The sequence below is a fragment of the Oncorhynchus keta genome, chromosome 12, assembly GCF_023373465.1.
Source record: "Oncorhynchus keta strain PuntledgeMale-10-30-2019 chromosome 12, Oket_V2, whole genome shotgun sequence".
Taxonomy (NCBI): domain Eukaryota; kingdom Metazoa; phylum Chordata; class Actinopteri; order Salmoniformes; family Salmonidae; genus Oncorhynchus; species Oncorhynchus keta.
Window position 1 is genome coordinate 7,831,011 of NC_068432.1, and position 21,278 is coordinate 7,852,288.

Genomic DNA, 21,278 nt, shown 5'->3' on the forward strand with positions numbered 1-21,278 from the left:
GTTTGCTTTGGGGATGATCAGTGAGATATACCTGCTGGACCGTGTGCTACGGATGGGTGTTGTTATCGTGACCAGTGAACTGAGATAAGGCAGAGCTTTACCTAGCGTAGACTTATAGATGACCTGGAGCCAGTGGGTTTGGCGACGAATATGTAGCGAGGGCCAGCCGACTAGAGCATACAGGTAGCAGTGGTGGGTGGTATAAGGTGATTTGGTAACAAAACGGATGGCACTGTGAAAGACTGCATCCAGTTTGCTGAGTAGAGTGTTAGAAGCTATTTTGTAGATGACATCGCCAAAGTCGAGGATAGGTAGGATAGTCAGTTTTATTAGGGTAAGTTTGGCGGCGTGAGTGAAGGAGGCTTTGTTGTGAAATAGGAAGCCTATTCTAGATTAGATTTTTGATTGGAGATGTTTAATATGAGTCTGGAAGGAGACTTTACAGTCTAGCCAGACACCTAGGTATTGCATTTCCATTAACAGGTGTGCCTTGTTAATTTGTGGAATTTATTTTCTTGAAGCGTTTGAGCCAAACAGTTGTCTTGTGACAAGGTAGGGGTGGTATAGAGAAGATAGCCCTATTTGGTAAAAGACCAAGTCCATATTATGACAAGAACAGCTCAAATAAGCAAAGAGAAACGACAGTCCATCAATACTTTAAGACATGAAGGTCAGTCGATCTGGAAAATGTCACGAACTTTGAAAGTTTCTTCAAGTGCAGTTGTAAAAACCATCATTAAAGAATGGAAGACCCAGAGTTACCTCTGCTGCAGAGGATACATTCATTAGAGTTACCAGCCTCAGAAATTGCAGCCCAAATAAATGCTTCAGAGTTCAAGTAACGGAAACATCTCAACATCAACTGTTCAGAAGAGACTGCGTGAATCAGGCCTTCAGGGTCGAGTTGCTGCAAAGAAACCACTACTAAAGGACACCAATAAGAAGAAGAGACTAGTTTGGGTCAAGAAACATGAGCAATGGACATTCGACCGGTGGAAATCTGTCCTTTGGTCTGACGAGTTCAAATTTGAGATTTTTGGTTTCAACCGTGAGACGCAGAGTAGATGAACGGATTATCTCCGCATGTGTGGTTCCCACCGTGAAGCATGGATGAGGATGTGTGGGGGTGCTTTGCTGGTGACACGGTCTGTGATTTATTTTGAATTCAAGGCACACTTAACCAGCATGGCTACCACAGCATTCTGCCATCCCACCTGGTGTGCGCTCATTTGTTTTTCATTGACCATCAGGCTGTGTAAGGTCTATTTGACCAAGAAGGAGAGTGATTGAGTGCTGCAGATAACCTGGCCGCTACAATCACCTGACCTCAACACATTTGAGATGGTTTGGGATGAGTTTGACCGCAGAGTGAAGGAAAAGCAGCCAACAAGTGCTCCGCATATGTGGGAACTCCTTCATGACTGTTGGTAAAGCATTCCAGGTGAAGCTGATTGAGAGAATGCCAAGAATGTGCAGAGCTGTCAAGGCAATGAGTGGCTGCTTTGAAGAATCTAAAATAAAACATATATTTTGATTTCTTTAACACTTTGTTTGGTTACTACATGATTCCATGTGTTATTTCACAGTTTTGATGTCTTCACTATTATTCTACAATGTAGAAAATAGTAAAAATAAAGAAAAACCCTTGAATGTAGTCTGTCCAAACTTTTGACTGGTACTGTATGTAAAAGGGAGTCTTGGAAAATGTTTTCTGTGTTTGAAGCGATCTGTCTTTTTCAGCCATCTTTTTTAAAACAAATTCTTATTTACAATGACTGCCTAGGAACAGTTGGTTAGCTGCCTTGTTCAGGGGCAGAACAACAGATTTTTACCTTGTCAGCTCGGGGATTCAATCTAGCAACCTTTTGGTTACTGGCCCAATGCTCTAACCACTAGGCTAACTGCCGCCCCATTTTTGAGGGGTGCAAAAGACCATTTGTCACCTAAATATCACTGGATTGCTACTCTTTCATACTATTGCCTTTGCCTAGCATTTTTTACGTTACCACTTTAACAATGTTGTGAAATTGGGAAAAGTTATATTTTAACGCAGTTGAAATGTTTACAAATTAGATGCGAATGAAATGAAAGCAACTTCCCAAAAACAAACATTCGGATTATAGTGATGTTATGTCTGCTCTAGCTAGCAATGTAAAGTATGAATAGATAGGTGTAATCTAGAGCCAAGCGTGTTGATTTTTTTATCCAAGGGTATCCTGTTATTGACACCTGTTGAATTATGCAAGAGAACGTGACAACAACAGTAATTAATGAGTTAGTCTAGACAGTGCAGGTAGGCCTAGACAGAACAAGTATTTGGTGGTTGCAGCCCTGTGGTTGCAGCCCCATTAACCCCTTTGTTAATGTATTCTGTTAAATAAAGGTTACATATAATTCTTTTGAAATACAAATGTATTCATGTCTGCGAATACACCATGTGTTTATGCAAAGGATGCACATATAATTGTATTGGTTTTAACACAAAATATAAAAACAATGTCTGTTACCATTAGAAAATGTGCATATGAGTACATTCTAAGGAGAGAGAAAAAGTGACATTTGACAATAAATGTAATACCCGAGTTCCCATCCCTGAACTCCTCCAGTAAAAAATAGTATGCGCTATAATTTTGTGAATATCTGATGGATTTTAAAGATTCAAAAAGTTTGTAGAATCTAAATCCATTGTCCAGCTGTTGCATTTATTAGAATTTGTTTTTAAAACCTTTTACCAATTTTGATGACCTTTTTACTAGATTGAGGTGGAGTGTTAGCCTGTTTGGGATAGGGGGCAGCATTTTCACTTTTGGATGAAATGCATGCCCAGAGTGAACTGCCTCCTACTCAGTCCCAGATGCTAATATATGCATATTATTAGTAGTATTGGATAGAAAACATTCTGAAGTTTCTAAAAAACTGTTTGAATTATGTCTGTGTATAACAGAACTCCTATGGCATGCGAAAACCTGAGAAATCCAACCACGAAGTGGGAAATCTGAGGTTTGTAGTTTTTCAAAGCTTGGCAGAACGAACACACAGTGTCTATGGGGTTAAGTTGCACTCCCTAAGGCTTCCACTAGATGTCAACCGTCTTTAGAAACTTGTTTCAGGCTTCTGCTATAAAGGAAGGGGGGAGGAAGGGAGCTGAATGAGTCAGGTGTCTGGCAGAGTGTCTCAGACTCGTGACGCGCGGTCCCGACAGAGTTAGCTCTCGTTCCAGTACTTTTCTGCAGACAATGGAATTCTCCAGTTGGAACATTTATTGAAGTTTTATGTTAAAAACATCCTAAAGATTGATTTCATACATCGTTTGACATGTTTCTACAACCTGTAACGGAACTTTTTGAGTTTTTGTCTGGACGTAGTGCTCACGCCTCATGAAGATGGATTACTGGGCTGAACACGCTAACAACAAGTGGCTATTTGGACATAAATTATGGACTTTCTGGAACTTTATGGAACAAATCAGTAATTTATTGTCGAACTGTGATTCCTGGGAATGCATTCTGATGAAGATCATCAAAGGTAAGTGAATATTTATAATGTTATTTCTAACTTCTGTTGACTCCAAAATGGAGGATATTTCTTTGGCTGGATTGGGCTCTGAGCGCCGTTCTCAGATTATGCTTTTTCCGTAAAGTTTCTTTGAAATCGATCACAGTGGTTGCATTAAGGTGAAGTCTATCTTTAATTCTGTGAATAACACTTGTATCTTTTATCAATGTTTATTATGAGTATTTCTGGGATTTGATGTGGCTATCTGCAAAATCAACGGATGTTTTGGAATCAAAACATTACTGCACGTAACGCGCCAATGTAAACTGAGATTTTTGGATATAAATATGCACATTATCGAACAAAACATACATGTATTGTGTAACATGATGTCCTATGAGAGTCATCTGATGAAGATCATCAAAGGTTAGTGATACATTTGATCTATATTTCTATATTTCTGCTTTTTGTGACTCCTATCTTTGGCTGGAAAAAATGGCTGTGTTTTTGTGACTTGGCTCTGACCTAACATAATCACATGTTGTGCTTTCGCTGTAAAGCCTTTTTGAAATCGGACATGATGGTTAGATTAACCTGTTAAGTCGACCCTCTACTTTTTCGAACATTCTGTTAAAAATCGTGCAACATTTCAGCGCCCTGCTACTCAGGCCAGGAATATAGTATATGCATATGATTAGTATGTGTGGATAGAAAACACTCAGACGTTTATAAAACTGGTTAAATCACGGCTGTGACTATAACAGAACGTGTGTTTCATCGAAAAGTGCAGGAAAATCTGATCACTGAAAATGGAAATAAATATCCATGCGCGACTTCAAGGAATTGTTCAAGTGAACCGAATTAAATGATGCCGAGGTTGCAGTGCCTACAGCTTCCACACGTTGTCTAGAGTCTTGTCATTTGATTCAGCTTTGATTCTTGGTCTAACCGAATCAAGGGAATCGATTCCCTCCTGTCTCCGACCGGATGTTTTGGTCGAGCTCTCTCCAAGACATTTTTTTCGAGACAGACACCTATAGAATTGACAACGCCTCCTGATGAATTTTATCGCTTATTAACGTGTACTAATACCTAAAGTTGCATTACAAAAGTATTTCGAAGTGTTTTGTGAAAGTTTATCGTCGACTTTTTGAATTTTAAAAAATGACGTTACGTTATGAAACGCTATTTTTTTCCCGTTTATCACAGTCTTCATAGATCGATATCTAGGCTATATATGGACCGATTTAATCGAAAAAAGACCCAATAGTGATTATGGGACATCTAGGAGTGCCAACAAAGAAGATGGTCAAAGGTAATGAATGTTTTATATTTTATTTGTGCGGTTTGTGTAGCGACGACTATGCTAATTATTTTGTTTACGTCCCCTGCGGGTCTTTTGGGGTGTTACATGCTATCAGATAATAGCTTCTCATGCTTTCGCCGAAAAGCATTTTAAGAATCTGACTTGTTGCCTGGATTCACAACGAGTGTAGCTTTAATTCAATACCCTGCATGTGTATTTTAATGAACGTTTGAGTTTTAACTAATACTATTAGCATTTAGCGTAGCGCATTTGCATTTCCAGAGCTCTAGATGGGACGCCTGCGTGCCAGGTAGGAGCAAGAGGTTAACAAGAAGTTTATCTTTAATTTGCTGTATTGGACTTGATAATGTGTGAAAGTTACATATTTAAAAAATATATTTAGAATTTCGCGCGCTGCCTTTTCAGCGGAATGTTGTCGAGGGGTTCGGCTAGCGAAACGCCTGCGCTTTATAGGTTAACAGGAATCCAATACCGCTGGATTTTACTTTGTGTGTGGGTGGTAGGAGGCGGAAGAGGAGTGTTATTCCACACCTGTTTCATTCACTCTGTCCTGATCCATGTCTATGTTCCCCAACCATATTTTGTGCCAGTTCCCGGGAAGTGATCCTGACGAAGTTATTTCCTCTAGTTACCCTTGCCTTGTGGGGCTGTTTCCCTTTACACTTACGTACTTACACGACAATGAAAGCAGTGGAGTTGGCAAGAGCATAAACAGATCTGGGACCAGGCTGGTACTGTCTCTCCTCTCTCACGTGACTGTCCTGATATCCAGTACTCTAACACTGTGCCGCATGTCTTTATTAAGTACCCTAACCATGTGCCGTCTCTCCTCCCCCAGATGCCAGTGTTTCAGTGGAGGAGCCAAGTGAGCCTCGGGCTGACCCCGTTGCAGCAGCAGTGTTGGCAGTGGCCACCCCGGCGCAGGCTGCTCCCTGCCGCCCTTTGGAGACCCACGCAGGTAACTGCAGCCTCGCCTTCCTTCTCCACCTCACGGCTGCAGCAGGACAGCCCAGACCCGGCGCCAATGGGCCTACTACCGCCAACACGGTCTCTCCCTCTGTTAGGGAGCTAGATTACCAGCACACGTATGGAATCACTTTTCACAGATACTCCCTGCCTCCTTTCCCCCCCTCTCACACTTCCCACCCCACCCAGAGACACTAGTACCCAGTATCATCTCTTACACCCCACCTACTCTCTGCCAAACCTGTAACACACTAAGGAAGTAATACGCCGGCTGCTCTGGACACACACTGTCCATCAGTTTTTATTTTTTATCCCATTTTTTTATGGTATCAATGAATTTGGCTATCATCTTTGGAAATCAGACCTTTTTAAGAACGTTTTCATTTTAGAATCTGATGGATGGTGCGGAGATCTAGTATCCATAAGCAATACCTCAGATTAAACACAGTTTTCACAGTAAAGCCTGTGTTCCCACAAAACATATTCAAAGAAAGATTGGTCAACAAATGGCACAATTTTTGCAAACATCCAGATTAGAGGTCGGCCGATTATAATTTTTCAAAGCCGATACGGATTATTGGAGGGCCAAAAAAAAAAAAAAAAACAGATACCGATTTAATCGGCCGATTTTAAAATAGAAATGTATTTGTAATTATGACAATTACAACAATACTGAATGAACACTTATTTTAACTTAATATAATACATTAAATAATAATAATGTAAATTTAGCCTCAAATCAATAATGAAACGCGTTCAATTTGGTTTAAATAATGCAAAAACAAAGTGTTGGAGAAGAAAGTAAAAGTGCAATATGTGCATTGTAAGAAAGCGAAAGTTTAAGTTCCTTGCTCAGAACATGAGAACATCTGAAAGCTGGTGGTTCCTTTTAACATGAGTCTTCAATATTCCCAGGTAATAAGTTTTAGGTTGTAGTTATTATCAGAATTATAGGACTATTTCTCTATACAATTTGTATTTCATATACCTTTCACTGTTGGATGTTCTTATAGGCACTTTTTAGTATTGCCAGTGTAACAGTATAGCTTCCGTCCCTCTCCTCGCTCCTACCTGGGCTCGAACCAGGAACACATCGACAACAGCCACCCTCGAAGCAGCGTTACCCATCGCTCCACAAAAGCCGCGGCCCTTGCAGAGCAAGGGGAACAACTACTCCAAGTCTCAGAGCGTGTGACGTTTGAAACGCTATAAGCGCGCACCCCGCTAACTAGCGGATAGGCTTGAAGTCATAAACAGCGCAATGCTTGAAGCACAGCGAAGAGCTGCTGGCAAAACGCACGAAGGTACTGTTTGAATGAATGCTTACGAGCCTGCTGGTGCCTACCATAGCTCAGTCAGACTGCTCTATCAAATCCTAGACTTAATTATAACATAACACACAGAAATACGAGCCTTAGGTCATTTATATGGTCGAATCCGGAAACTATCATCTCAAACAAAAAGTTTATTCTTTCAGTGAAATACGGAACCGTGCCGTATTTTATCTAACGGGTGGCATCCATCAGTCTAAATATTCCTGTTACATTGCACAACCTTCAATGTTATGTCAAAATTACGTAAAATTCTGGCAAATTAGTTCGCAACGAGCCAGGCGGCCCAAACTGCTGCATATACCCTGACTCTGCGTGCAATGAACGCAAGAGAAGTGACACAATTTCACATGGTTAATATTGCCTGCTAACCTGGATGTATTTTAGCTAAATATACAGGTTTAAAAATATATACTTCTCTGTATTGATTTTAAGAAAGGCATTGATGTTTATGGTTCGGTACAGTCGTGCAACGATTGCTTTTTTCGCAAATGCGCTTTTTGTTAAATTATCCCCCGTTTGGCGAAGTTGGCCTTCTTTGTTAGGAAGAAATAGTCTTCACACAGTTCGCAACGAGCCAGGCGGCCCAAACTGCTACATATACCCTGACTCTGTTGCAAGAGAAGTGACACCATTTCCCTAGGTAAAATAAATTCATTTTAGCAGGCAATATTAACTAAATATGCAGGTTTAAAAATATATACTTGTGTATTGATTTTAAGAAAGGCCTGGATGTTTATGGTTAGGTACACATTGGAGCAACGACAGTCCTTTTTCGCGAATGCGCACCACATCGATTATATGCAATACAGGACACGCTAGATAAACTAGTAATATCATCAACCATGTGTAGTTTTAACTAGTGATTATGATTGCTTGTTTTTTTATAAGATAAGTTTAATGCTAGCTAGCAACTTACATTGGCTTCAACTGCATTCGCGTAACAGACAGGGTCCTCGTTGAGCAGGTGGTTAAGAGTGTTGGACTAGTTAACTGTAAGGATGCAAGATTGAATCCCCGAGCTGACAAGGTAAAAATCTGTCGTTCTGCCCCTGAACAAGTCAGTTAATCCATCCGTTCCTAGGTCGTCATTGAAAATATGAATGTGTTCTCAACTTCTTGGCGCACCCATCCCGTTAACGGGATCATTTTCGTCAACATCCGCTGAATTGCAGAGCGCCAAATTCACAAAAGTCAGAGAAGCAATAAAATGAATCGCTTACCTTGGATGATCTTCGGATGTTTGCACTCACGAGACTCCCAGTTACACAATAAATGTTCCTTTTGTTCGATAAAGATTATTTTTATAACCAAAAACCTCCATTTGGTTGGCGTGTTTTGTTCAGAAATCCACAGGCTCGTGCAGGTCATGATTGGCAGATGAAAATATATTATATTATAAAATTCCAAATAGTATCCGTAAAGTTCGTAGAAACATGTCAAACGTTTTTTATAATCAATCCTCAGGTTGTTTTTACAATAAATAATCGATAATATTTCAACCGGACCGTAGCTTTTTCAATAGGAGAGAGAGAAAATGTCTACTCCAAGCTGTTGCACATGCAAAACTCTGCTGGCACCCAGCCATCCACTGACGCGATGTGATCGTTCTCGCTCATTTTTCAGAATAAATGGCTGAAACTATGTCTAAAGACTGTTCACACCACGTGGAATCAGGTTGATATCCCTTTAAATGGAAGGAAGGCATGCACTGGAACAGGGAGGTTTCAAAATAAGAGGCACTTCCTAGTTGGATTTTCCTCAGGTTTTCACCTGCAATATCAGTTCTGTTATACTCACAGACAATATTTTGACAGTTTTGGAAACATTAGTGTTTTCTATCCTAATCTGACAATTATATGCAATTATATTATATTCTAGTTTCATTTGGGTACGTTTTTCATCCAAACATCAAAATACTGCCCCCTACACTCAACAGGTTAACTGACTTGCCTAGTTAAATAAAGGTGTACAAAAACAACAAAAATTGGTGTCCAATTAATACCGATTTCCGATTGTTATGAAAACTTGAAATCGGCCCTAATTAATCGGCCATTCCGATTAATCGGTCGACCTCTAATCCAGATCGGTTTCAGTTTCCTAATATAATAACTGCAATAGAAAACCTCTATAAACAAATGTAATTTGAGAATTGACCAAAACTGGGTTTATTTAGTCCAGTTTGTGATTTTCACTGAAGATATATGTTTTTAATTTGGACTCTGTCTCAGGTTTGACGGTACAGTTCATGCACCCTACACAAATTCTTGTCTCAACCCCGGCCAACAGCCCCTGCAGCCCAACCCCCTACCCTAGTCACCCACGCCCTAGGCCTAAACATCCATCCCCAAGCCCTGATTGTAGTCGAGTAGCACGAGGTAACTAAGGACACTTGAGTACACTACATTCTCTTTCTGAACCTCAATTCTAAGTTGTGCTATACTTGTGGAACTATACTAGCCTGAGTGCCAGTCTGTTTGTGCTATCATGTCACTCATTGTCATGTTTGGCTCATTATTTGAACATTCGTAGAGAAGAGAAGAAAGAAAAGGAATTGTACTCAAGTGTCCATGCTAACCTCTTGTCTAGATCCTTAGACATTTTGTTTGTTTTATTTGGTTGCTGTGATGTTATGTTCAAGTTTTTTTCTTTTCCAACGATGATCATGAAGGGAAAAAACACGGGTAAGTGCGGAAAAATATCATGCAATTTTTTTCTACATCATATTACCAGATTAACAAATTATGTACAACAATATCTTTGCCTTATGATCAATGGTGACATAGGTGGTGGGCGTGGCAGTGGGTGCGTTCAGCCTGTCTGCACGGTTGAATTTTAGAGGGAAACGGTTTTTGCATTTTTAAGGCAATTTCCTGAAATTCTCCATGGAGTTGAGAGGACATGTGGCAGTTTTAAAGCTAATTTCCTGAAATTCTTTGCATGTTGAGATGTCTGTTACTTGAATTCTGTGAAGTATTTATTTGGGCTGCAATTTCTGAGGCTGGTAACTCTAATGCGCTTATCCTCTGCAGCAGAGGTAACTCTGGGTCTTCCTTTCCAGTGGCGTTCCTCGTAAGAGCCAGTTTCATCATAGCTCTTGATGGTTTTTACGACTGCACTCAAAGAAACTTTCAAAGTTCTTGACATTTTCCGGATTGACTGTTCTTCATGTCTACAAGTAATGCTGGACTGTCGTTTCTCTTTGCTTTTTGAGCTGTTCTTGTCATAAAATGGACTTGGTCTTTTCCCAAATAGGGCTATCTTCTGTATACCACCCCTACCTTGTCACAACACAATGCGCTCAAACACATTAAGAAGGAAATAAATTCCACAAATGGACTTTTAACAAAGCACACCTGTTAATTGAAATGCATTCCAGGTGACTCCCTCATGATGCTGGTTGAGAGAATGCCAAAAGTGTGCAAAGCTGTCATTAAAGCAAATGGTGGCTACTTTGAAGAATCTCAAATATAAAATATATTTTGATTTGTTTAACTCTTTTTTTTGTTACTATATGATTCCATATTTGTTTTTTCATAGTTTTGATGTCTTCCATATTATTCTACAATGTAGAAAATAGTGTAGATTATAAGGATAAACCTTCAAACTTTTGACTGGTACTGTGTGTGTGTGTATGTATGTTTATCCTTATAATCTATATATAAATATATATAATATTTTTTCATGTCATGGTAAATAATTGTGTTTTTAGCAAATGTAAGCAACATTTATGTTTATCGGTAGCCTGTAAAAGTTAGTTGTTTTTTAATTTAATACGTCCTCCTCATTTTATATTTCCATTTCGGTTGACCGGTCAATCTGTATTTCTGAGGTTTGTATCTTTGAGGTTCTACTGTTGTTTGAGCGTTGTCATTTCTTAAACAGTATATCTTGGCTTGACAAACAGTAGCATGAGTTGTAAGTACCAATGTGAAACCTTTTTAACTAGACTTGCCAACCCTGCTCACCTCTTTGCCGTCTTCCTTTCAGCTGAAGCACTTTCATCTAAACCATCTTCTCAAGGCCTCAGAAGATCTTCTGAAGGTAAAAATAGGATGGACAACCTGTCTCTAAGATATTTCAGATGAATGCACTGTGTTCTTACATTGGACAAAGCCTAACAAATCCATTTCAAATGATTGATTGTTAAAGGTGAAATCTGGGATTTTTCACTTTTGCACTTTTAAATTGATTCTGGATTGATATAATGTATAAATGCCTCCATGAGTTTAGTTCAACTGTTTTATCACTTCAGGACATTGTTGATTCAGACTGCAGTTTTAATGCATTGGAATCTGTTGTAACTTTTACATGTATCACATTCTTCTTCACTAATCAGGTCGTTTTCTACAGCTCTGAATAAAACACTTGTGAACATTTTTCTTCATTTGCTTTTTTTCCGGAAAGGAAATCTAGCTGAGGACATAGGTGAAATTATCCTCCAGCTTCGGAGGCAAGTGGAAAGCCTATTCAGCACTAAGTATGGTAAGCTGCCTAATACACTTACCTGCACACTCAATGTTCAGACTCTGGCCAAGCGAGAGCAACTGACTCGAGCAATAAATCATAAATTATAGACTTCATCAACCGTTTCTACACAGCCTCATAATTTTCTATCCTTGTTAAGATGCCACAGAGAAAGCAATGATTCTCCCCAAAAAATGTTTTAACAATCCTGGGTATAATTCCAGTTGGTGCTGTATATGAGCTAATATACATGGGTTTTACTTGAACAATCATTTGTTAGTTTACAATTGTACAATTTATGCTCTGTGCATGTAAAAACCACTGCCGGAAAGCCCCGAACACAAGATTGTAATTTCTGACTCGCACATTGGAGGAATATATTGCTGGTAGACTCCTCTACATGGTTATATGGCACGCACCAAGTGGCACTTCACTTTTTAGTATGAGTAGCATTCCAGTTTAGCTCGCACTCAGCAGGCCATATATAAAACTCCCCTAGAGCTACAGAACAGACTAATTACCGCAACGCGCAGCCCCCACATATTCCATATTCCGTTCCTAAAATCTGCCATCAGTACAGTGTAGGGAATATCTTCGAGTAGCCCATAGAAGATGGTAGAATAAAATTCTGCTGCAGGTGATGCATCAACCCGCGCGGATCCATAAGACGAGCCATCCACACACACAGTTCAGCCCCAGCCATAGGACTCTATACAGTAACCATGACCTCCGTAGCGGCCAAACCTACTCTTTCCCATAGTACAAGCCTATCTATAGTAGGACAGTACCAGCAGTTAGCTACCAACAGCTGGCAGACATGTTTACATTTGGTTAGTTTTATCAGTGTTATTTAGATGGAAGATGTGAACTACATGTGGTAGCTCTATAGCTAGTAAATGTTAGCATAGAGGTAGAAAGCTAGCTCTTTCACTTCCATGCTCACTGAAGCCTGTGATAATGCTCAGTCTGCTGATGCTGCTAGCTGTTTGAGATGCTTTAGAAGTCACGTTGATGGTAGGGACATTAATCACTTTGAGAAGCAAGTTCTTGCTGATGCCCTCCTTCCATTGTTGATAGCTGTGGAAGTTCCCAGGGATTAAATATGACATGCAGATTGACCATAGACACCCAATTCGCCCGCCTCATTCTCACCAATGTATCCCACTTTGTGACGCTGATCGAGGGGCGTTATGGGACTGTTTCTGAAGTTAGAGCTGACTTGGAGAAAACCTCAAACCCAACTTTAGGAAAACATTACAATATTGTAACTGATTTAAGAGTTTTTAATATGGGAATGTTTTCTTTTGGTTCTCTAAGCTATTATTATATGTGTTTCTGGCATTGAGAAGTAGGTGCTACACTGCCTTTAAAAAAGTCTTCCAGCGATTTTTGAACATATACTGTTGAAAAGCGATATCCCAAGTGTAAACACAGTAAAGTACAAACACTAAAGGGTAAACAAATATGTTTTGAGTTAGTCTGATCGGAATCTGTGATGTCATCAGCCTCCCCCTTGATTTAGGAACAATGGAGGGGAAATAAAGAACAAAAGAGGAAAGGCCCACCCTCCCACTTGTGCTATGCCATGACTTACCTGGACCACCTATTGAGATGTGCCTTTTGTTAAGTAAATCTGGTGTTTAATGAGGTGAAAAGGAGACTGGAGTGCCACTTTAAATATTGAACAGCATAGGGCTTTTGCATAAAATGAATCACCCATATTCCTCTCCATTTCCCATCCCCCTCTCTTTCTGTAGCCGAGGCCCTTGGACTACCTGAGTCTGCAAAGGTGCCCTACTCCAAGTTTCAGATGTACCCAGAGGAGCTGTGTGTCACAGGGCTCCCAGAGGGCATGACTTTCCGTAGGCCCAACTGTTTCGGAGCGGCCAAGCTGCGAAAGATCCTGGCTGTTGGCAGCCAGATCCACTTTGTTATCAAAAGGTCAGAGGCCATACATTGTCACGGGGGCAGGGTGCATCCCAATAATATCTCCTTTCTCCAGAAGTTTGCAGTTGTTCACATCCCTTCATTGATTTGAAAGGAAATGACTGATATATGGAAACCCTCTAGCCCTACACCAATCTAATTATTTTGTGGGGAGTAGTGAACAAGTACACACTTCAATAGGATTATTGGAATGCAACTAAGGTCTTGGTCGCATTCCAGGCTGATTACATTGCAGATGTTGCATTACATCAACCAACGGTTGCATCATCGACTGCCCAGTCGGGCATCAGACTGCTATATCATATGATGTGGTTAACTGATGTGTGAAACACTTATCCAGGCGTTGTGAGATATAGAAGTCATCTGCAATATAGTCAGCCTGGAACACAATCCTTGTTTGGATATATTATTATTATTGTTGTATGAAGAGGATCGAGGTAAAACGTTGTATAAGTTGGTGCAGGAATTAAACACAAAAGCATTATTTGTGTGCAAGCTTCTCTTTATGAAGTTCTAACCATGTTTTGTTGTGGTATACTATCCAGGCCAGAACTGTTAACAGATCTTGTCAAGCTAGAACCGCCTCCACTCCCAGCCTTTGATTCAGGTGACTACATCTTCATCCTAAATTCCAGCTGATTTAATGATTGTATCACAGTTTATTTTAACAATATTAACATTCAAAAACACAAAGTAAGTTTACAAACTAGATTAAACATCCCCAATGAATATAATGGCCAATATCTCATTAGTTTGAAATAAGTTAGAATTTTGGTTCAATGTCAATTCATTACTGAATTGATTTAGTGAAAATGGGCCCAGCCCTCTTATAATGTTCTCCACTGTGTCCTTTACCATTAGGCCCTTTTAAACCAACTATTATTCTACACATGATCAGTTCAAAATCTTGAGCCCATAAATTAGAATTAACTCTGTAATTAATTAAAATGAGCTGGTAATTACACATTTAAGGCAGTGGTTTGGATCCATATTTCCAAATAGGTCTGGTGAACTGGTTGTATTCACCGCTTTTTTAGACTTTTTTTCCACAGACCTGGACTCCAAAGATGCTTTGTCAGAAGACGTAGGGGCTGCAATGCAGAGACCAAGCTTCCCAGGTAATAAGGAGACCAAGTACTTGATTCAATATCGGTACATTCATTTACCCTCCTATACTTTGAGTAATACATAGTGGATATCATTTGGAGCCTGGTTGCGATTGTTTTTTTCCTCTTGCTTGTTCACTTTTTCTCTAAAATGAGAAGCACTATTTATATGTTGCAAAGGTGTATATGAAATAAATTAAACAAAACTACTCCATCTGATGTTGTCATATGGTTCTGTTGACAGACAGCTTAGAGGCCAAGCTGTCTAGGATCGACCTGGCCAACACCCTGAGAGAGCAGGTCCAGGACTTATTCAACCGGAAGTATGGGGAGGCACTTGGCATCAAATACCCCGTCCAAGTGCCTTACAAGAGGATCAAGAGCAACCCGGGCTCGGTGATCATCGAGGGCCTTCCCCCTGGCATCCCCTTCAGGAAACCCTGTACCTTTGGCTCGCAGAACCTGGAGAGGATCCTGGCAGTTGCAGACAAGATCTGCTTCACCATCACCAGGTGGGTAGTTCTCCTTCACGTTTTCATGTGGTCCTTCTGTAGCTCAGTTGGTAGAGCATGGCGCTTGTAACGCCAGGGTAGTGGGTTCGATTCCCGGGACCACCCATACGTAGAATGTATGCACACATGACTGTAAGTCGCTTTGGATAAAAGCGTCTGCTAAATGGCATATTATTATTATTATTTATGGGGTTGTGGAAATAAGACATATGGCAGGGATGTTCAGCTACTGGCCCTTGGGACAAACTATTGCTACTTTTCTTTTCACCCTGGTAGTTGGTTGGTTGATGTTAAGATTCCATCTTTGTTTATCTCTTGCAGACCTTTCCAAGGACTCATCCCTAAACCAGGTAACTCTCCATATATTTTATGAAGCAGATTAGAGGTCGACCGATTAATCGGAATGGCCAATTTAATTAGGGCCGATTTCATGTTTTCATAACAATCGGTATTTTTGGGCGCCGATTTAAAAATATATGTATTTATTATTAAAAAAAAGTTTTTTTAATAACCTTATTTAATTAGGCAAGTCAGTTAAGAACACATTATTATTTTCAATGACGGCCTGGGAATGCTGGGTAAAACTGCTTTGTTCAGGGGCAGAAAGACAGATTTTCACCTTGTCAGCTCGGGGGATCCAATCTTACAATCTTAGTTAACTCGTCCAACGCAATAACGACCTGCCTCTCTCTCGTTGCACTCCACAAGGAGACTGCCTGTTACGCGAATGCAGTAAGCCAAGGTAAGTTGCTAGGTAGCATTAAACTTATATTATAAAAAACAATCAATCATAATCACTAGTTAACTACACATGGTTGATGCTCGATAATATCTAGTAATATCGTGTCCTGCGTTGCATATAACCTGACTGAGCATACAATTATCTAAGTATCTGACTGAGCGGTGTTATGCAGAAGCAGGCGCGTAAACATTCATTCAAACAGCACTTTCGTGTGTTTTTGCCAGCAGCTCTTCGTTGTGCGTCAAGCATTTCGCTGTTTATGACTTCAAGCCTATCAACTCCCGAGCTGAGGCTGGTGTAACCGAAGTGAAATGGCTAGCTAGTTAGTGCGCGCTAATAGCGTTTCAAACGTCACTCGCTCTGAGCTTTCTCGTAGTTGTTCCCCTTGCTCTACATGGGTAACGCTGCTCTGATTGTGGCTGTTGTCGTTGTGTTGCTGGTTCGAGCCCAGGGAGGAGCGAGGAGAGGGACTGAAGCTATACTGTTACACTGGCAATACTAAAGTGCCTATAAGAACATCCAATTGTCAAAGGTTAATGAAATACAAATGGTATAGAGGGAAATACTCATATGTTTTCATGTTCTGTGCAAGGAACTGAAACGTTAGCTTTCTTACATAGCACATATTGCACTTTTACTTTCTTCTCCAACACTTTGTTTTTGCATTATTTAAACCAAATTGAACGTTTCATTATTTACTTGAAGCTAAATTGATTTTATTGATGTATTATATTAAGTTAAAATAAGTGTTCATTCAGTATGGTTGTAATTGTCATTATTACAAATAAATAAATAAAAATCGGACGATTAATCAGCCTTTTTGGTCCTCCAGTAATCGGTATCGGTATTGGCCTTGAAAAATCATAATCGGTCAACCTCTAAAGCAGATATTCATATTTCTGAATTTTCAAATCAAATTTTATTGGTCACCTACCTACACATGATTAGCAGATGTTAATGCGAGTGTAGCGAAATGCTTGTGCTTCTAGTTCCGACCATGCAGTAATATCTAACAAGTAATCTAACAATTTCACAACTAACTTTGACACAGGTGTAAAGGAATGAATAAGTACATATAAATAATATGTACGTATAAATATATGGATGAGCAATGGCCGAACGGCATAGGCAAGATGCAGTAGATGGTTTAGAGTACATTATATACATATAAGATGAGTAATGTAGGGTATGTAAACATTATATAAAGTTGATTGTGTAAAGTCACAAGTGATACATTTATTACATCCAATTTTTTATTATTAAAGGGGCTAGAGATTTGAGTCAGTATGTTGGCAGCAGCCACTCAATGTTAGTGATGACTATTTAACAGTCTGATGGCCTTGAGATAGAAGCTGTTTTTCAGTCTGTCGGTCCCAGCTTTGATGCACATGTACTGACCTCGCCTTCTGGATGATAGCGGGGTGAACAGGCAGTGGCTCGGGTGGTTGTTGTCCTTGATGATCTTTTTGGCCTTCCTGTGACATTGGGTGGTGTAGGTGTCCTGGAGGGCAGGTAGTTTGCCCCCGGTGATGCATTGTGCAGACCTCACTGCCCTCTGGAGAGCCTTACGGTTGTGGGTGGAGCAGTTGCCGTACCAGGCGGTGATACCGCCCGACAGGATGCTCTCAATTGTGCATCTGTAAAAGTTTGAGTGTTTTTGGTGACAAGACAAATTTCTTCAGCCTCCTGAGTTTGAAGAGGCGCTGTTGCGCCTTCTTCACCACGCTGTCTGTGTGGGTGGTCCATTTCAGTTTGTTCTTGATGTGTACGCCGAGGAACTTACAACTTACCACCTTCTCCACTACTGTCCTGTCGACGTGGATAGGGGGCTGCTCCCTCTGCTGTTTCCTGAAGTCCATGATCATCTCCTTTGTTTTGTTTACGTTGAGTGTGAGGTTATTTTCCTGACACCACACTCCGAGGGCCCTCACCTCCTCCCTGTAGGCCGTCTCGTCGTTATTGGTAATCAAGCCTACCACTCTAGTGTCGTCTGCAAACTTGATGGTTGAGTTGGAGGCGTGCATGGCCACGCAGTCATGGGTGAACAGGGAGTACAGGAGAGGGCTGAGAACGTACCCTTGTGGGGCCCCAGTGTTGAGGATCAGCTGGGTGGAGATTTTGTTTCCTACCCTCACCACCTGGGGGCGTCCCATCAGAAAGTCCAGGACCAAGTTGCACAGGGCAGGCTCGAGACCCAGGGTCTCGCGCTTAATGATGAGTTTGGAGGGTAATATGGTGTTAAATGCTGAGCTGTAGTCGATGAACAGCATTCTTACATAGGTATTCCTCTTGTCCAGATGGGTGAGGGCAGTGTGATTGTGTCGTCTGTGGACCTATTGGGGCGGTAAGCACATTTCCTAACAAGTACATGACTTGTTAAGAAATGTCCCATGTCCACTGTGAACTAATAGATAGTGTAGTAGTTATAAACACTGAGTGTACAAAGCATTAGGGACACATTGCTAATATTGAGTTGCATCTCCTTTTGCTTCACACAGGAAACTGTTGTGTAGAAAACCCATCAGTGTTGCAGTTCTTGACACACTCAAACCGGTGTGCCTGGCACCTACTACCATACCCAATTCAAAGACACTTAAATATTTTGTCTTGGCCATTCACCCTCTGAATGGCGCACATACACAATCTATGTCTCAATTGTCTCTAGGCTTAAAAATCCTTCTTCCCCTTCCTTTACACTGATTTGAAGTGTATTTACCGTAATTGCTGGACTATTAAGCGCACCTGAATATAAACTGCACCCACTGAATTATTAAAAAATATGTATTTTGTACATAAATACGCCGCACATTTCTATAAGCTGCTGGTGCCTACCGGTACATTGAAACAAATTAACTTGGTCACTATCTTCCTCCTCCTGTGCACTGAAACCACTGAAGTCATCTCCTTCTGTGTCGGAGATGAATAGCCTCAGAATTGCTTCATCCGATGTTGGATCGTTTTCATTGTCGCTCTCGTCACTTTCATCCGGAGGCAAATACCCCGCTGAGCTCATGCTGCCCCTTCAACACGCAGCAGTCCAGCCTTTAGAAACCCGTTGATGATAGTGGATTTTTTGACATTGCTCCACGCTGTCAGGACCCACTGGCAGACTTGACCATAAGTTGCTCTTCGCATGCAGCCCGTTTTAGTGAAGGATTTCTCCCCACTTGTCATCCAAGACTTCCACTGAACAAGGAGCGCCACCTTAAATGCACGATTTACACTGATGTCGAGTGGCTGCAAATACTTTGGGCCATCTGCTTTTCTTCCCTCTGAAAGCCTTTGTTGTCTTTTTGCACTGAGTCAGTTCCTCACGCTGCTGTTTCCAACATCTTATCATAGACTCATTAAGGCCAAGCTCCCGTGTAGCAGCTCTCTTTCCTTTTCTAACAGCCAGATCGATCGCCTTCAACTTGAAAGCTGCATCATATGCATTTCTCAGTGTCTTTGCCATGATGAGGGTGACAAAATTACTACCGTAATCAGAATGATGGGAAGTTTGAGCACGCTCGATTTTACGTCACATTATGTGACAGTGCTCAGTTTTTTGGCGGCATGAATCTTGTGAAGCTGGGAAAAATCCATAAATTAGCCGCGTCATTGTATAAACTGCAAGGTTCAAAGCGTGGGAATAAAGTAGCGGCTTATAGTCCAGCAATTACGGTAACAAGTGACATCAATAAGGGATCATAGCTTTCACCTGGTCAGTCTATGCCACTGAAAGAGCATGAGCAAGAATGTTTTGTACACTCGGTTGTATAATGACATTACATTTGTCTCCCTCTTAGCGCCTCGTCGGATCACTTTATTGAAGAAGGCCTACGCCTCAATAAGCGGTGAGCATTATAGTTGTGTTGCATATTCATTTTGATGCCGTATGAACACTTCATTTGAAATTGTCATGAATGCATGCACTAAATATGAGCATTCAGATACCCAGGGCAAGCAAAAACAAGGTAAACAGTGCACTTATCAGAGTCAACTGCATACATATATTTATTTTATTTTCCCACAAATTCTGTTTGACTCTCCTCCTGAAATGACAGATGAGGAAGAGGTCAACTGTATCGGTGAGAAAGTGATACTTCGCGAGCAAGTGAAAGAACTCTTCAACCAGAAATATGGTCAGTGTATATCCTTCATTCATACTGTATGCTTTATCTATACAAGCCTTAGTGAAAAAGATTATTCTAACTTACATTAAGTTTAATATTCACTTAGTCTCTCATGATATCCATGCATGATATCCATGCATTCAACCTAAGTTGAAGTTAAGATCCGCCCAAAACTGACTGAAAAGATTCTTGTTAAGGTGATGCTTTGGGCCTGGACCACTCTGTTCTGGTCCCATACAAGCTGATCCGTGCCAGTCCCGAGTCTGTGGAGGTTAGTGGCCTTCCAGACGATATTCGCTTCAGAAATCCCAACACTTACGACTTAGTCCGCCTGGAAAAGATTCTTCAAGCCCGAGATGAGATCAACATCAACATCAAAAGCCAGCTACAGTGAGTGTCTGTGTAATTGTGATGATAGTGTCAATCTGAAGTTTGTGGAAATATCCCAGATTATGGATACAAAGTCTAAAATGTGAAAGAAGGACATGAAAGAACTGTACACTGTACACGTTGAAATTATAGTGAAGACTCACTCTTAGGTAATGCCAGGCTCACATCTGGTCATTTATAGAAATTAAATTAATATTTAATGAATTTTCTTTTCTACAGGCCTTTTGCAGAAATATGCACCCAAACATGTAACACAGGTAAGGATTGTTCTATAGTAACCTATTTATTAAAAATATATATATAAAAAAAAGCAATGCAGTCTATTTAAAAAAATAAAACAAGTTTTTTAATTTTACCTTTATTTAACCAGGCAAGTCTGGTTAACCCACTGCCTGGGAACAGTGGGTTAACTGCCTATTCAGGGGCAGAACGACAGATTTGTACCTTGTCAGCTCGGGGGTTTGAACTCGCAACCTTCCGGTTACTAGTCCAACGCTCTAACCACTAGGCTACGCTGCCGCCTATAACGACATGTGCTTTAGCAGTATGTTCAAAAAGGCATTATTGTTTTTGTGATTTAAGAAGGGAATGAGGTTTCTACCAATCGACGCAAACGCAAAAGAGTCCTGGAGAGCAGCCGGGTGTCCTTACCCTCCGAGTCAGGGGTATCAACCAATCAGATTCCAGTGATGGTACGTGGTAATAACAAAGCTATTATATAACAGTTTGTTGTATTTACGTGATCATTCTCAATCATTATCAAAAATACATGACTGAAATACTCTGATTTGATACTTTGATTCAGATTACATTATATTTATAAATGTATATTATATTTGTAGGTATTAAAGGCATTTGTGAATGGTACTAATGGTTGTGT

At 40.5% G+C, this 21,278-nt stretch overlaps 1 protein-coding gene across 7 annotated transcripts in view; it reads left to right on the top strand.

Moving 5' to 3' along the window:
* LOC118390926 (general transcription factor II-I repeat domain-containing protein 1-like) overlaps positions 1-21,278 on the top strand; it is a 50,478-nt gene that overhangs the window by 28,038 nt on the left and 1,162 nt on the right. For 5 of the 7 annotated variants that reach the window (XM_035781765.1, XM_035781761.2, XM_035781764.2 and 2 more), the window contains exons 14-26: positions 5,661-5,780; positions 11,110-11,163; positions 11,527-11,604; positions 13,344-13,527; positions 14,079-14,140; positions 14,571-14,651; positions 14,884-15,151; positions 15,473-15,501; positions 19,682-19,729; positions 19,940-20,017; positions 20,206-20,398; positions 20,618-20,655; positions 20,981-21,090. In XM_035781765.1, the coding sequence (XP_035637658.1) occupies positions 5,661-5,780; positions 11,110-11,163; positions 11,527-11,604; positions 13,344-13,527; positions 14,079-14,140; positions 14,571-14,651; positions 14,884-15,151; positions 15,473-15,501; positions 19,682-19,729; positions 19,940-20,017; positions 20,206-20,398; positions 20,618-20,655; positions 20,981-21,090 (1,343 nt within the window). The remainder of the gene's footprint in view (positions 1-5,660; positions 5,781-11,109; positions 11,164-11,526; positions 11,605-13,343; positions 13,528-14,078; positions 14,141-14,570; positions 14,652-14,883; positions 15,152-15,472; positions 15,502-19,681; positions 19,730-19,939; positions 20,018-20,205; positions 20,399-20,617; positions 20,656-20,980; positions 21,091-21,278) is intronic. The other 2 variants (XM_035781762.2, XM_052457697.1) reach the window with 2 other exon arrangements.